At 49.3% G+C, this 17,381-nt stretch overlaps 2 protein-coding genes across 2 annotated transcripts in view; one reads left to right on the top strand and one right to left on the bottom strand.

Moving 5' to 3' along the window:
* Positions 1-6,823: 6,823 nt before the first annotated feature.
* LOC144147278 (techylectin-5A-like) overlaps positions 6,824-17,381 on the bottom strand; it is a 31,751-nt gene continuing 21,193 nt past the window's right edge. Inside the window, exons 5-6 of the mRNA XM_077679376.1 lie at positions 7,412-7,579; positions 6,824-7,181 (exon numbers count right to left, since the gene is read on the bottom strand). Coding sequence (XP_077535502.1) covers positions 6,904-7,181; positions 7,412-7,579 — 446 coding nt within the window. The 3' untranslated portion in view covers positions 6,824-6,903. The remainder of the gene's footprint in view (positions 7,182-7,411; positions 7,580-17,381) is intronic.
* On the top strand, positions 7,600-12,382 carry LOC144147277 (uncharacterized). Its single transcript, XM_077679375.1, has one exon. It carries the CDS (start codon positions 8,169-8,171, stop codon positions 9,747-9,749), a length of 1,581 nt encoding a protein of 526 aa, XP_077535501.1. The 5' UTR covers positions 7,600-8,168; the 3' UTR covers positions 9,750-12,382.

Raw genomic sequence — 17,381 nt, 5'->3', positions numbered from 1 at the left:
CGGCTAACAATGAATGCTTCAACGAGACGTAGCCTATCTGCTTCCTTAAGCCCATGTTTTTTGGAAGCTGTGCAGCGAAGGAGTCTGATGGTTTGGGAAAGATGTGAAGAACGGCGCTTGATGTACTCTGTGTTTTAACGATTACGGTTTATGACTAGGCCGAGGATTTTGATTTGTGGGACGACTGGCACAGGCTTTGAATCTATGTAGATGTGGATGTTGGGAGTTGTGCAGTTTGCACGCTTCTGATTGAGGAGAAGTAATTCTGGTTTTGACGGGGGGCATTGGAGGCAGGCTATAGTGACTCCCTTAACCACGGCTGACGCTGCTGCTTGGAGAGTCTCCTCTACTTGTGCGTCACTACCTCCGCTTGTCCAAAGTGTGATGTCGTCTGCATACAGGCTAAAGTGTAGGTTGGGAATGCAATCTAGAGCCTTTAGAATATACAGGAGTGCTATATTGAAAAGGAAAGAGGATAGCACAGCTCCTTGCGGAGTGCCTACTGGGGTTAGGGGAAGCTCGCTTGATTTTAAGTTGTCTAGTCGGAGGGTTGCGGTCCGTGAAGAAAGGCAAGCTTTAACATAATTGTACGTTCGTAAGCCAGGGGAGATAGAGGAAAGGCCATTGAGGATTGACTCATGTGAGACCCGGTCAAAGGCTTTCGTGAGGTCTAGTGCTAAAATCGTTGCTGTGTCAGACAGCTGGGGGGAAGAAATGATGTCGTGGTAAAGTTGGAGATGAACATCATTTGTCGAGATTCCAGCCCGAAACCGAACATGGTGGGAGGCAGGGCGTTGCTTTGGTTTATGTGTTTGGTGAGTCTGGCATGTATGATATGTTCTAGTACTTTTCCGATGCAGGAAGTCAGAGAAATTGGCCGGAGGTGATCTAAGCTCCACGATTTTCCGTGCTTAGGGATGAGTGAAATGTTCGCATGTGTCCATGATGCTGGTAATATTCCTTCTGCAGTGGTTCTTGTAGAATTGTGTGTGTTGTAAGGGAGGTTTCATCAAGGTTTCGTAATATTTTATTAGTTACTCCCTCTCTCCTAGGAGCGGAACTGGTTTTGAGAGTCGGAAGAGTGGGTCGGACCTCTGCTTCAGTTATATCTGCGTCGAGGAGTATGTTGGATGCTCCTTGGTAGTCTGGTAGGGTTATACGTTCGCCAGTAGGGATTTATTTTTCTTGAAGGGAGGAAAGTAGTTGTTGCGGGGTACCTGGGAAGTAGTGGACAAGCTGGGCCATGCGGTTGGTCTGAGAAGTTTTGGATTGATGGGGATCAATGAGGTGACGGAGAAGGGAGCAAGTGCACTTCATGGTAAGGGTGTCTATGGGCTTGTCACAGATTTCTCCCCATCGGGTTCCAGCTAATTCTGCAGCGTATTTTTCCGTTTTGTGGCTTAGCTCTGCAAGTGTCTTTCTGAGGCGCTTGTTATGTTTACTTTTTTTGCCATTTTCGACGTAGGCTGCTTAGTGCACTCCACCTGTTTTTGAGACAGGAGTCTACCATTTCAGCTGGGATCTCAGGGTCAAGCGGTTGCTCGTGAGCTTTTTTGTCTCGAAAAACTTCGGCTACCCATGTATCCAGGGGCTGTACGTAGAGGACTCAGTCGGCTGTTCGTTGCGAGTGGTCCTGAAGGCGTGCCACTCTGTTATGTATTGTTGTTTGTGTTGGGGGACATAAGTGCGTTGAAGGGGGATGGTCACTTCCAAGAGTGTGGTCCATGTTGTGCCAGTGTGCTTTGGATATGCGATGGGTAAGAGTGAGATCTGGTGTTGTGTCTCGTTATGCACTGTTGCCAAGTCTGGTTGGTATGACAGGAGGTGCTTCGAGTGTGAGCCTGTGCGAGTGAACGTGTTCCCAAAGTAGGCGTCCCTTTTTCGAAATTGTAGGATAACCCCACGCTGTATGTTGGGCCTTAAAGTCGCCTACTACTATGAGGGGGCGGCTTTGTGCCTCTTTCTTGGCTAGCGAAAAAAGTTTGTTGAAAGTGTGTGTATATTTTTTGGTGCCGCTGTATATGTTGGGCACGTGTAGTCAGGGGGAGGATGGAGTTTTGGAGTAAATAACGACCATGTCGTCAGGAGTAGGAACGCTCTCAAAGTGCACTCGCTTGGATGGGACGTTACGGTGCACTAAGACTGCGGTGTATGGGTTGCGGGGGCCTTGGAATGATTCGTCGCCACCTATTTTGGCGTGGGGACCAGGTTCTTGTAGGGCTATTATTGTGGGGGTTGGTCGGACGAGGCAGTAAGCATTTGTAAGGTGGCGCGTTTCCGTTGGAGGCCGCGACAATTCCACTGACAGACTAAGAATTCTTCATGGGATGGGGGCGTCTGTGATGGGGACGTCTAATATTGGGTCTACCGGAACGTTCATGGTGGTTAATACATATTCGCTAGAGGTAGCTATGCATTTCCGCTCTTATTGCCTCTATGGTTCCCTGCATGGCCGCCTGATTGCTAAGCAAGGATTGGTGGAGATTGGTGTACTCCCCTTTCTGTACTTCCAGGGTATGTTCTAGCCTCCCGAGACGTTCCTCTCAGCTGCTGAGGAGGCTGGTCCTGAAGTTCATCTTGGGAGACGGAGCAGGCTTTCCGTTTTGTGGTGGGGAAGTTGAGTTCTCCTGCTGCGAAAGGGGAGCTGAGTGAAATTGATTTTTTAGCAAAACGCTCTCGCGCTTGAGAGCAGCGTTTTCCTGTCTGAGAGATGTGATTTCAGCGTGAATAGTCTGCAGTTCTCTTAGTATGTCTGCTATGGAGGTACCTACATGGGGGTTTTGGGGAGCGTGTTGGGGCTGGGAGCTGGGAGGGGCGCTTGAGCTGCTTACCTGCTGGGACTGTGAGCCAGGCGATGACTTGAGGAGTTGGCGCTGGGGATCAAAGGGAGCCCTGCTGCCTGTTAAGTTATGCGTTGCGGACTTGCGGTATTGGGCTTGTAGTGGGGAGAAGGAGTCAGGTAGCGGAGCGCGGCTTTGTGGATTGTGCGTAGGAGAGCGTCCGTGGTTTGGGCTGGTAGCGACCCGGGCAGTCCGCAGAACCTTTAAGGTGGCTTCCTTCACACACTATGCACAGTGGGTTGCAGGGGTGATTTTCTTGAGCGTTGATAGCGCCACAGCGAGACCAGCGGGGTACAGTTTGTTGCGTAGGGCCCATGTCCTGGCGATGACCCGTTTTTCAACAGCTCGTGCAAGCTTTGGTTCTGCGCCGGAAGGGTAGGCAGCGATAGGTGGCGGCCTGGTACCGAACCCAATGCGGGACCGTGAGGTCCGTCAAAAATTATTTCGGCCTTGTTGGATCTGTTCAGTCAGCGGACGTCGAGGATTTTCGAGTGGGGGTTATAATTGATGACGCTGTGAGAAATTTGTTCAGGAGTGTCCGTTTCTGGGATATTGAAGATGATGCCCAAGGAGGTATTTGCCGGGACTGGGATGTGAGCCGCGACATCGTACCGATGTTCTCCAATATATAGGGAAGAGATTCTAGCCTACTTAATTGCACGTGCCTCCGAGGGAGTACTTATTACAATAAAGTTGGATTTAGTTTGAATGCGTATTGGATCTTCACCATTGGGTTCGACATTGGCGTGCTCTTGGATTGTATCCGCCAGAACCGCAAGGAACAGTTTGGCGAGGGCTAGTCTGCCTCTCGGACGCAAAACAATCTTGGCGTCGGTCGCAGGAAGGAGTTCCACTGGAGTTTGTCGACGCAGAGGCTTCTCCCGGCCTTTGCGTAGAGAGCTTGTAGAGGTTGCTGGGAGACTTGCCTCTTGTGATTGTCTCTCGGTACAACAAAGAGCTTGCTGCTTGCTTTGCATAGTTTTCCAGCCCGGTTGAAGCAGTTCGTCCGGGGTGATGGGTTCACCGACAACTTCGCTTTCCCTAGCGGTGGGGCGGGCGACGCGCATCAAGGAGCACCTGGGCGCCTGGCGTGCTGGGGGCGAGTGCACCCGCGGTGCTAGTCCTCGTTAGGCCTAGCAGTGCGAGCGGCGTGGTCCGGTCTTGCAAGGCTTGCAATTTTTAGCTGGCGGGGTGGATGACGTTAAAAAATGTTACCCGGGGCTGTGGGTGCTTCCGGTGACTCTGTGTCGAGCTTCAATGTCGTTGGTCAAGGCGTACCACCCTTAAATAAAGTAAAATACGGAGCCGTTGTGAAGCGCGAACGCTTGGCATGGCCCCCTAGCAGGCTTTTTCGATAGCTTTTGACATCGATAATAATAATGGCCCGTTTTGTATGTCAGATTGCTGCCGTCTACAACGAGCAACGAAATAGCTCCGACAAACTTGTATTAAAATTTTGGCTTAGTTAATTAGTGAGCCGAAAGGGTATTTTCGAGAAGACGCCATCATTGCTATGACAGCAATATTGATTGATTTGATTGATTGTAGGGTTTAACGCGACGACGCAACGCAGGCGTTGAGGCGCGCCGTAGTGGAGGGCTCCGGGTTAATTTTAAAACTGCACCTCGGGAGCTTTAACGTGCACCGAAATCTCGTACCCACAGGCGTTCGTGCTGTTTGCATCCATGAGAAAAGCGGCCGCTGCGGCCGGGAATTGAACCCGCGTCTTCGTGCTTATGACAGGAATAACAGCTATATTGAAACCCGTGATGTTTTGATTGATTGATTGATTTATTTATTGATTGATTGATTGATTGATTGATTGATTGATTGATTGATTGATTGATTGATTGATTGATTGATTGTGGAGTATAAATAGCCGACGATACACAGGCGACGAGGCGCCCCGTAGTGGAGGGCGCCGGATTAATTTTAACCACCTGTGTATCTTTAACGTGCGCCAAAATCTCGAACACACGGGTGTTTTTGCTTTACGGCTCCATTTTCTGAACTTGAGAAGGACAGAAATAGAGAAGCTTCAATGCATCATCCGGAAAGCCTACAAGCAAGCTGCATCGACGGAGCGCTTCCAAGCAATGGGGGTGCACAATGCCCTGGTAGAGCTAGTAGATGCACAAAGGATGGCGTAGCTGCACAGGCTCTGATGTATCGAGACTGGCCGCGCAATTCTAAGGTCACTGCGCATCCTCTCCGCCTGTCAACATGGTATCAAATGCTGTCTGGATGACAGCACTCGATCATACATGCATGGTTCTCCCATACCACGAAATATGCACCCGGATCATCATCAAGACAGATGAACCGCCAGAGCTTCTGCACTTCACCGGCAGCTGTGCGGGAACCCGCATGTCCTCTATCTAGATGCTGCGGATTATCACGACCGACCGGCTGTGGCTCTAGCCGTGGTAGACCAGCAAGGAAACTCAGTGACCTCGGGCACAATTCTGACGACGCACCCTGAGGTGGCGGAAGAAGCGGCTATTGCGCTCGCAACAGCTAGCACGGAAGCCAAAATTATTGTGTCTGATTCCAAGACGGCAATAAGAAACTTCCTGGCGGGACGAATGTCCCTGCAAGCGGCCAAAATTTTTTCGACATTTATTGGCGGCAGATGGAGGCATGTTCGCCTTGTATGGACATGAGCACACTCGTCCCTGCCGGGGAATGAACTGGCTCACGAGGGAGGCCTAGATTTCGGCAACCAGGCTGACCTCGACGGAGACATCCTTAACGGGGAACAGAGACTGGCTGGTCACGTACAGGGAGATTACGCACCACTACAGGTTGAGCCACCTCAAGTACCCTGCACTACACTCTTCCTTCAACAGATGGCACTCGGTTGCATGGAGACGACTAGAGTCAAACACCTTCCCCAACCTCGTTGTCTACAACCGTTATTTCCCAGACACATATTCCGACAGATGCAAGTGGTGTGCAGGCAAACCCACCCTACAACACATCATATTGGCTGGCCCACAAAAACTTCGTTCACCTAATTGAGCGTTAAACATCAGGACTCAAGAGAAATGGGAGGCCACCTTGCTCAGCTCTCACCCCGACTCATAACAACTGCTCGTCTAGCTGGCGAAAGATGCCGCTAGGACCCACGGGCTCATGGCCGCCATCTAACGGGGAAGGCTAGGTGACATCCTCCCTGTCACCCCCTTCCTTCTACCAGTTTGGGCTCAAATAAAGTTCCTTTTCTCTCTCTCCATCAGAAAAGCGGCCGCCGTGGCCGGGAATCGAACCCGCGCCCTTCTGCTCAGCAGCACAAGAAACGCGAGACGCATGGGCCTCGAATCTGTAATACACGCACCGATTACGAGTGTCGATAAACCGACCACAACGGCGGACAATACTTTCCTATACAGGGCAGCGAGGCTTGTTTTGAACACACAATCAGTGGGGGGTTTTGTAGCCCGGTCGCGGTGCTAGCTCTGGATGTTAAAAGCATGGATAATTTGTGAGCTAATAGTAGGTATTTGTAGTTTCGTCGCGTCAAACGCCATTTTTATACCAGTTTCCGTCCCCTCGCTTTGGAAGAAATGTCAGAAAAAGTACGTTTTTTATCGCCTTCCTATATCGTTTGCTAGAGTTGGGGTTCTCCTAAGTGTTAGTGCATCTCGGATGGTTCGACTTCCCTTACATTTCAAGTATACTTGTTGTCCACGGAGTGAAACTGGGTGTGTAGCCACTTGACATTGCCACTGTAACCATAAAGAAGTAGCCCCAACTGCGTTCAGCGGTCTTCCATAGATCCTGGTCGGTAGGAACAGGATCCTGGAGCCTTTTTGTGTGTGTGCTATAAAGTGAGTGTGCTAAAAAAACAATTCTCACCACCGGCCCGTCAACACGGATATTGACCCCCTCATTGCAGTCATATCTAGCTCTCCAGCAAGCAAGCTGTAGAGTTGGAGCTCACTGTTCACAACTCATCATGCACTCAAAATAGAGACAAAAAGAAACGTACAGAACACTTTATGGCAAATACGAAGCGCGTGTTTTCGATGTTTGTACACAGTTTTGGTCGCGGCATGTAGAGTTAGCTGCGTGACGATGAGATTGGGCGGATCATCATGTGGGCGCTTGGGAAAGAATAATAGTGCAGAGGGGCGGTGTATCCGCGCAGGCTCCATTCCATGCCATCGGCAAAGCTGTCGTGGGCACCATTAAGGTTGAGGCCGTTCAGATTTGCCGAGTGGCAGCGGTTGTACCACCAGGCCCCGCGGAAGGTCACCGCGCAGTTGTCAGGCCACAAGTCGTTGTCCCGATCGTAGGTAGAGAAGTTTTGTCCGTTGGACGTAACCATGGAGTCCCAACCTGAAAAGAAAAACAGTAATTTAGGGAGTGGTTGTGGGCAGGAATTGGGAATACATTCAACTTCCACAAGTTCCTGGCTTGAAGAACCATTTTATAAACTTGCAATGCTGTCTTTCTGTTTTGTACCTACGCACAACAATCGCGGAGCGAAAAGCCCCACCGTCGGATTAGCACGCCGCATGGTCCCTTATATCAAGCGCCGCAGATGCGCAGTGTCACAAACATCTTACCATCAGGTCCCAGAAACTTCCCCAGGTGTATCTTGTACAGGTTTGCCTCGGAGTCCACCTTAACGCTCTCGTAGTCAACTGACGCCTTCTCTCGCGTGTTGTTGGCAAGCACCACCCGAAACGCCATGGCTTCGTCACCGGATGTCAGGGCGTGAAGGGCTTCATTTCCTGTGGCCAAATGCGAGGAAGGAATAATAGGCATTTGGCAATGCGGCCACCATTAGCGAGTCATATAAAAGTTCAAAAACGTTCCACCGTAGGCTCATATATAGCCTACCTTTAACGTTTCAAAATGTCGTGTCGTCGTCTCTTCCGCGTCATTGTAAGAAATACTGTTTTTATATTTGCATGGTACCTGCACAAAAATCCCTCAGGGAAACCTAAAGCCTGGCACATAGGCACGCAACGCGATAGCGTAGTCGGGCCCCGTTCGCATAGTACGAAAGCTTTCCGAGAGGCGACAACTTTCCGCTTGTGCTAGCACGCCATATGTTGGGGTTCCGGAGCTCGTTCGAGGAACCACGTTGCGGGAGGCAAAGGAACGCCCCGGTGTTCGCTTCAGGCACTACAAGCGGCCCTGGATACTGTCGAAAGCTACACACAGCAGATAGGGCTAACGCTGGCACCCGAGAAGACAGAGTTTGTGGTCATCCACGGTGGCAGGAAAACCCCATCCAAGGATGAGGAGAAGGCTAGCGTCTACCTCACAATTGGGGAAAGGCCTATCCTTAGAAAACGCTCCATACGTATACTCGGGATGTTTATCGACGAGCAGTGCATAGCATCTACCTGGTTTGGCCGGACAGTTCGTGTCACTAAACAAGTCATCCAAGTCCTACGCAGGATCGCCAGCCGCACGAGAGGAGTCAAAGAGAACGAACTGCGACATTTTGTACGTGCATTTGTACACTCCCGTATCATATACGGAGCACCGTTCCATCCGATCACGCGCACGCAGCTAAGCCTTCTTGAGCGCCTAAATAATGAAGCCAGGAGGGTGATAACTGGGCTTCCGAAATATACGCCCCTTCCGGCTCTCAAAAGCTGCAGCGCGTTGAGCGATATAGCGGACCTAATGTCTACTCATGAACTCACGCATATTGCGCGATTAAAGTCCACCGAAGCAGGCAGATTCACTTTGAAAAAAGTTGGTTTTGAAATCTCGACATTACCACCGCTCCCAGAAATATCTCCCCCCTGGGAGCACGTCGACATCGTAGACTCCAAGCCGCTACCCCAGAACATGGGACAAGAACAAACGGCAAGGAGACAAGCTTTCGCAAGAAGACACGGCACCCAAGCAAGGCAACTCATCGATGGCAACGACCTTACTCGCAAGACCCATGTCATCTATGTAGATGCAGCAATCGGTGAGCACGAGCAGCAGCCAATGTTCACCACGGCATGGACAAGCCATGATGCAACAACGCGAGGAAACAAACTCCACCTCACCCGTGAAGCCGTCAGCAGCTCCCTTGCAGAACTGTGCGCCATTGTAGATTTTGCCGAGCACGTCAGTTTGGCACAACACCAAACGGGGGAAGATTGCTCCCATCACTACCGAGTCTACACGGACTCGCAGGAAGCCTATCGTGCCTGCCAAAACACTCGCACTACTACCGTCGTTGTCAAGAAACTTCGTCTCCACGTTGGCTCCCTCCGTGCTCTGGGACACGACTTTCACGTACACTGGATCCCAGGACACTCCGGAATACCAGGAAACGACCGGGCCCACCGACTAGCGCGCGCTTTACTTCTATCCGCGCAGTCGAAACCACCCGAGCGATTTTCCAGCCGGTTAGCCGACTCCGTGGAGACACACAATCAGTGGCTAGATCCCGCCATAACGGTTTCTTTTGCCAAGCAGCACCGACGCAGCTTTCTACGCAGCGCCTGCAATCCACTTAATATCCCTCCACTTCCTCGCAAGGCTGCTACCCGCTGGCAGCAAGTTACGCTCCGGCGGGTACAGACTGGCACCCTCCTTACCCCCTACCTTTTGCAGCGCTTCCGAAGCAAGGAAAGCAGCCGTTCCCTCGACCAACCCAACACTGGAATGTGCAGCCCATGTGGAACCTGGGCTGACCTGGAACACCTCCTGTGGTTCTGCCCGCTGTACTCGGCTCCCAGAGCTCGGGCCCTGGCCTCACTCCCGAGTGACATAAGGCCGAACTCCCTTCAGAGCTGGGCTGCACCACCCCCGTGTACAACTGCAGCGGTCGCCAACGAACTTTGGCGGTCGCTAAACCAGTTTATGGATGATGCAGAAGCTCCTGCCACCGGTTCCCGGCTCGGACACACTGCCAGAACCACAGCCCGTCACGACCGAAGCCAGTGATCAAACGACGAAACGTTTACCTCTTTTTTTCTGTCATTTTTTTCTTTTACAGCAGCCTTAAATTGGCTTCAACCTCTTTTTTTCTCTCATTTTTTTTTCTTTCACAGCAGCCTTAAATTGGCTTCAAAATGTGAAATAAACGTGTTCAACAACAACAACAACTCCTACACTTCGCGCTCCTTACCCAAGTCATCCGCAGTGAAAACCGTGGTGTGGACCTATTACGGTTTTGAAGGTAAGAAGAACCGGGGGAAAATTCCTCGGTCACTTGAAGGGTCTTTGAAAGGCGTTTTGGGCACACTAATTGAACTACCGCAATCTTTAGCCTGGGTGGTCAACGTCATCCGTGCTAAGTATATCACTTTTACGTGCAGCCTGAAGCTCACACTTTCGTTGAAAAGGTTTTTGCCGCGTTCCTACCCTTTCCACGTGCTTTTGGCCTCCGCCACCTTCCCGCATGTACGTCATCGATTCTCCAATGTGCGTCATGGAGCAGAAATCTTGCGATTGGGTGGTTTTGTCTGGCACTTCCGGAGAAGAGAAGCGTCGTTTGCTCAGCGCCGGCGGGTCGCACCGGCTCTTTTGGTTGATCAACGCTTCCTGCAGCATTAACACTATCGCGTCCGTCTATATTTATATTTTTTACTCTATTACCACGCTTCTCGTTGAGGTGTGTTGGCTTGCCCAAGACACGATGACACGACGGCGACGCCGACTTCCGAGTTGGAAGACCGCATTGTCACACGACACCGACGGCGACACGAACACGTCGGCCGATCGAAAGTTCGGGTGGTGTGACTGGTTGTTTTTTTTTTATTCTATGTGACTGGTTGCTAATTGTTTTTTTTTATTCTAAATAGCATGTTTGCGAATCGTGTTTGCGAGTTGAAAACAAAATTGTTTTGGTGGAACTGTGGAACTGTCATATGAAACGTCAATGCATCGTTTAATTTTATTCCGTGAAATCTCCAGCATGCAAGATCAAATAGAACTTAACACAAACCTGGACAATATATACAGTTGGTGCAAGGAATGGGGCATGGTTGTCAACGCAAAGAAAACTGTTTCCCTCCGCATAACGCGTAAAAAATATCCATTCGAATTTCAGTACACACTGGGATCGTGCGCGGTGAACCAAGTCAACAGCTTCAAATACTTAGGCGTAACGTTCACTAATAATAATCTTTCCTGGAACTTGCACATCGACAACATCTGCTCCTCCGCTTTTCGAAAACTGTGTTTCTTGAGACACAAACTTCGTAATTCGCCTCCATGTGTTAAACTTCTTTGCTACCATTCATACGTTAGACCAAAACTTGAGTATGCTGCTGTAGTATGGGACCCGTATACCAAAAATAACATCGATAAATTGGAAGAGATATTCTCCCTCTGAATTAATGATTGCCAATAACATTCGCACGCTTCAGTTAGAAGACAAAAATTTCGTCTCGATTTCCTCTGCTCACTTACTAACCATGAATTGGCTATCGACTCCTCTCTGTATACATCCGCCCTGATCACAAGACACACGCGGCACCATCACCCTAGATCGCTAACACCATACCAAGCGCATACTATAGCTTTGTCCCTTTTGCTCTTTTTGTATTATTGTGCTATTCAAGTGCTCGTCCTGCCAGGACCACAACTGTGGTCTGAAGTATGTATTAAATAAATAAATAAATAAATAATTCATTTGCATGATTTGTTAGATTTTAAACACGTGCTACCGATACATAAAAAGGCAATCGTACTTTAAGAGGGAGAAATAGTGATGTGTGTGTTTTTCAAAATTGGTATGTCCTTACAACGACTAAAGTGTCCTGCCATCCACTTCAGGGGGATTCACCTGATCGCATTCCGACGGTACTTACTAATTCATGATCCACGGGATTCTAAAGCATCTTGTACCGACACGGAAGATTTTTCAAATTGATTGAAATGTTCGTAACGGCCTCGTTTTCTTCTTTTAAAAGCATGTCGCTTCTTTACTGAGACAAAAAAAAACAATGAACGCATTTTTGGTATACAGTTTTCACTAGACGGCGCTAGCTGACTAGCATGCACGAGATTTTTTTTAAATTTCACTACAGACGTGGCATATCTCCAAAATAAGAAAACTAGGCCGTTGTGAACATTGACATGTATTTGTACAGCTTTTCTTATTTGTGGGCAACGGTTTTTAAGTCCGTGGGTCATGAAGTGTTAAGTCAAATAGGAATGTTAAGAGGCGAGTGCCCCTTGAAGTAGACACAAGGTAATCTTGGAAGGGGGGTTGTGGAGTGGAGAATATAGGGCCTCGTCCAGCAACCAAACCCTCTGCATATCGCAATAGGCAGCACTGAGCACGTCAAAAGATTTCAACGGACAGCATTAGAGAGAGAAAACGGCCTCTAGGCCATCAGGGTTAAAAGCGAGGACGAGAATAATTGTTTTGTGCAATCTTATAAGCACCGTCAAACAAAGAAGAAGCCACGCACGGTCTCTAAGCTCACAGCACTCTTCCGAGACCGCTTGTAATATCTTTTACGGTGTATTTGTCTAAAACACACGGCCGCGTAGGAGTTTCCCGGAACGTAAAGGGCGGAGCAGAAAATGTAATGCTCAACGCACTCTAACAAGAGTCCCCGTACCGTACTGTACATCCTTCGGCTGTTTTCGGTTATAAATATTTTTGGGCTGGGCGTCAATCAAAAATTTTAATCCGGTTAACCGGCTTCCTTTGATCGGTTCATTAATCGATTAAGGGGATGTGTTCATTTAGGTGAATAAGGCTTAAAAGACCCATAATGTTCAGTTTTTGTTTATGGTTGTTTTCATTTTCACGTTGTCGATGCTAGTTTGTACAAATCGTTTTAGACAATCAGTGATAATTCATCCAGTTGCGGAGACAAAGAGGCTTGTTAAAATTTCAGGCAGCAGAGAGTTTCTTTGCTTGTTGACAGTCATCCCGGCTGTGCTGAACACATGCTCGCGTGGCGTTGAAGTTACTGGAACACACAGCAACATTTTTACACCGAAAGGAGAATGACACCAGCAGCTGAGCGCAACCAGGAAAGCGCATGCGCGGAAGGCATCAAAGGCAGCTCTGTTCACGGGAGGTCCATGGATAATTGACGACGTGAAAAGCACGTGACACGAAAAAGGTCAAAGGCGTATAGCGACGTCTCGACACATGTAAGTCCCCACTAGCGAGTGCTGTTGTCCGCAAGCGCATCGCCCAGCTTTCTCGCTGTGAGACGGAGATCGTCGCAGGCGGTATTTTTTGGAAAACATCTTGGCACGCAGGGTTCGTTGGCCAGCCTACAATGGTGCTGTGCAATCTACTCTTTGAGAGTGTAAATTCTTCAAACAGCCGCCGCCGATCACTTCCGCTGCGAGTGTTCGCCGATGCGGAAGCATGTTTTTTCGGTTAAACGAACCCTCAAACAGCATTTTCTTCTCAGAGCTGCGCGGCGTGAACAGCACTAAACGTTGAACAGCACGGCGTTCCCCCTTCGCCTGCGGAACTGACAGCGACGATCCGGACAAATGCAACGCGGTAGTTCAGGGTGGCGGGAGCTAATGGAAAGGAGAAGGCTGGTAGGTGGGACGTAAAAACGCAAAAAAATAACGCCGAGTCGCACGCAGGGTTGAAGACAGCAGGCCTTTCTCCCGTGGCGGCCTAAACTTCATTCGATTAACCGATTAAAAAAATAATCGCGACTAAAGCATTAATCGATTAATCTGAACGTTAATTGACCAATCGCCCACCCCTAAAATATTTCGAAAAATCGAATAGCCAAATGGAATATGGTACTGCCAGTGTAGGTGCGTGCATGGCGTCATCACAACACGACCAAGCTCGACATTGGCACGAACGAGCGGCCAGTTAAACAATATGTCATCTACCAGAAGCGGCCTACTGTGCACCACGCAGTGCGTACCCCTAAGGCCACTGGAGCTGGAAAAGTACCGTCTTCCTTTTCTCTCCGCCGCCGCGCGAATCCGCGCCATTCATTGGTCCGTTTCGGACACGTGTTAGGCGGTGACCACAATTGGTCCAACTGATCGGTTCTCCCCCTGAGCGGCCGCTGGGATCGTGGGACAGTCGGATCGTATCGTCAATTTCATGCGCGTTCCTATCATTCGGTTGAGGGCTACAGCGTAACGTAAAGGATAACAGAATGCCAAGGTGCTCTGCTTTTGACTGCAGCAACAGGAGTTAGTCAGGAAAGAAACTTTTTTTTTTCGATTCTAAGCGACAAGGCAGATGCGAAGCGACGATCGATATGGATTCGCAGAATTCGACGGGACAAATCTTTCCGCAAAGGAGACATTAGACTGTTCGAGAGCTTTACAGATGGCTTTAGAGATGGCGTTGGGCCGAGATGGGTGTTACGGACAAAACGGAATGGTTGGAGCGTTCAAAGGCGCAAATGGTACGTGTTGTATGGGGTCGATTACGAAGCTTAGGCCAGTTTTGTTTGAGATTCGCTTGTTTTTATATGCATCATACGACCCCTGCCCTTTTTTTGCATTCTGTACATCCCAGTACCTGCCTAAAAAATAATGCAAACGCATGATGTTGGGGTGAGTATACTTCTTCAATGAGACCTTTTATGTGTCAATTCGCTAAACTTCAAGGGCGGTATGATGAAAGGGGCTGTGCATTCGAAGGCCGCAGTCCCTTAATAATGCCGATGACTATGGGAAATTCCCTCTTGCAATAACTTCACGAGGCGCGCACTGGAAAATTCAAGATTGAATGCATTTGCAGCACGTGCTGATAGCAATCTTTCGAACATTTTAAAGCTAATATGAGTGAACTGATACATATTGTGATGTAGGGTAAATAAACCGCGCATAGGCTCCGTGCGAGCACGGGAAAGGCAGGCACCCGTCCCCCTCTTCTTCCCCCCCCCCCTTGTTTCCATGCCTAATTTCTTACAGGGTGACCGGGTGGAGGAGTTTATATAGCTTAGGACGAGGCCACTTAAGGATATAATGTTTTTTAACTTTTGAGCATCAAAATAGATTTTTCATTAAACATTTACATTTCCTTCCTTGATGATTTGGTATTTTTTTCAGCACTTTCTTCGCTCCCTGAAACCCGGAAAGATATTCAGTGTATGCCACTGGGGCGTACTAACAATGTAGATGTTCGCTGATATGCACCCTACTCACCACTGCATGTTTGAAAACTTTCCCGATAAACGTGGGGGGGGGGGGGATTTGACACTATTTGGTAAAAACAGCCAGCTTGTGATAGAGATGACGTTCACCCAAACAATGCGTGCAAGTTTGAGCTGCGGTGCACGAAGTTTCAGTGACTTTATTGCGCTCGGGAAGACGTTTTGCTTCCCCATGGCGTTAAAGGGACACTGAAGTGATATGTAAACATTGCGGGATTACTAGCGCAAATTGTAGTCCGGAATCCGGAGTCCCCAGCCCATGTTTCGACCACTCTGGGCGCGTTTACACGATTTTATTTAGTTGAAAAATTAATTCGAAAATGCTGTCCTCCTCTCTTTACGCTCGCCCATTTTCTGTGGCGTTTTCGTGTGACGTCGGGAGGAGCCGAGATCGCAATAGGCTGCGCTACTGCACGGCTCCCCAGCCTTCAAGGGACACTGAAGTGAATTTGTCAAGCTCCCGTTTTTGCTTGCACTGCGTAGACTGGCTCAAATTAGCACACTTTTCATCGTTTATCCGGTTGACAAATCGGTAATTATTTTACAAAGCGCGAAAGAAGAAAAACTACCATGCGCGGTTTGCGGCGGCCGCACCAACTAAGGGTGTGACGTTGAGAGGAGGGGCGCCGTGATTGGACGATGCCCAAGGTTAGCAATCACACAAGTTTCGGTTTCGGTTTCGGTTCTGTAAAACATAACCAATGGCTTTGTTGGATGGGCATTCTCAATATCTCAGTAATCATCGTACCGCGCTTCTGCCATGTTGTCGGCTGTAAAATGCACAAGATAAGCCTCCCAGGACGGCTTGTAGTCGTAGCATTCACTAGCCGAGACCTACGCAGTGCATGAACGCCCTCCGCGTACCCGCAGACGCCCAAATGTCATGCGCTTTTCCCCCATATTTGGAGCTTGCCTCCCTCATGCCTGTATCGTAAAAAGCGTGTTCGCACCAGGCCAAGGGTCTGTTCATTCGGGCCTGTGCCCACTGCCTGCAAGCAGTCGGTGCTTATGGCAACAGCACGCCAACGAGAACTCGCTAGCGCGCCAGTGCCAGCCTGCGCGCGTTTTGTGAACTAGTTCGTGTAGCCATGAACGTTGCGGCCCCAAAAACGGTGAACTCAATATAGAAAACATCGGCGGAAAACAAAAAAGTTAACTTACAAAAAAAAAAAAAGCACGTACCCGCGGGGATTCGAACTCGTGACTCGCAAAACATTCGGGGTGAATTCCTAGCGCACCAGACTGCTAGGCCACGGAGCGGGACGCGGAAGCCTTGCTAATATAGGGTATATATTGTACAACCGGTTTACACTTTTATTTAGTTTTGGCATTTCAAGCCGCTTAGGTGACTATTTGTTGCACTGCGATCGTGCAGTAAGCGGTCCCGAGTTTCCACAGTAGCTCACGTCTAGCAATTGCATTTCGTAGACGGAAAAGCGTTCGCAGATGCGTAGTCGTGCTGCTGACCGCTGTGCTTGTTCGCCCAGCGCAAAAAAGTGCTTCCCGCGCCCTAGTTTTACGCTGTACGGTAAAAATATCAGTTGATTTTATTTGCTTAGTACCTATATTGACTTCGCTGACTCTTCTCCCGCCTTCAAGAGGCCTTATATTTTCCTACTGGCGTACCAGTCAGCGAAGCGTCGCATGTGCAGCGCTTGTGTGAAGCGACCTTGACTTGGAGCTAGATACAGTGTACAAACAAACCAAGTAAAGAAAGGCACATTCTTCCATTCACAAACGTGTCCTGGCTTCGTTTCAACTAAGCGAACGAATTGCGACCAAGCAATTTTTTTTTAACCTCCTTGATTGCGACGACCCGCCGGCGGCCGGCGGACGAAACGCTGGGCCGACTGACTCTGTCGGCCGGGGAGCCGTGCAGTAGTGGCAGTAGCGCAGCCGTGGCGCAGCCAATTGCCAGCTCATCCCGTCCTGACGTCACACGAAAACGCCACAGAAAATGGGCGAGCGTAAAGAGAGGAGGACAGCGTTTTCGAATTAGTTTTTCTACTAAATAAAATCGCGTAAACGCGCCTAGAGTGGTCGAAACATGACCTGGGGACTCCGGACTACAATTTGCGCTAGTAATCCCGCAATGTTTACATATCACTTCAGTGTCCCTTTCAGACAGAGTCAGTCGGCCCAGCGTTTCGTCCGCCGGCCGTCGACGGGTCGTCGCAATTCGTTCGTTCAGTTGAAACGAAGCCTTCTTCTTAGGTGGTTCCGGTGAAAAGGAAAAGGAAGTGCACTGGGGACATTATTGAGCCCAACTGGGGGCTCACCTGCATACAATCCAGTGCGGTGGGGAGAGGGAGGAGGGGGATATAAAGATTAGAGAGGAGAAAGGGGGTGATAAAGAGGTAGGTCGGCAGGACACTTTTGTGAATGGAAGAATGTTCCTTTCTTTACTTGGTTAGTTTGTACACTATATCTAGCTCCAAGACAAGGTCGCTTCACACAAGCG

Source organism: Haemaphysalis longicornis, unplaced genomic scaffold (genome assembly GCF_048455015.1).
Source record: "Haemaphysalis longicornis isolate Haplotype H1 unplaced genomic scaffold, Haemaphysalis longicornis Haplotype H1 scaffold_7, whole genome shotgun sequence".
NCBI lineage: Eukaryota > Metazoa > Arthropoda > Arachnida > Ixodida > Ixodidae > Haemaphysalis > Haemaphysalis longicornis.
This window is presented reverse-complemented; position numbering and strand designations above follow the sequence as displayed.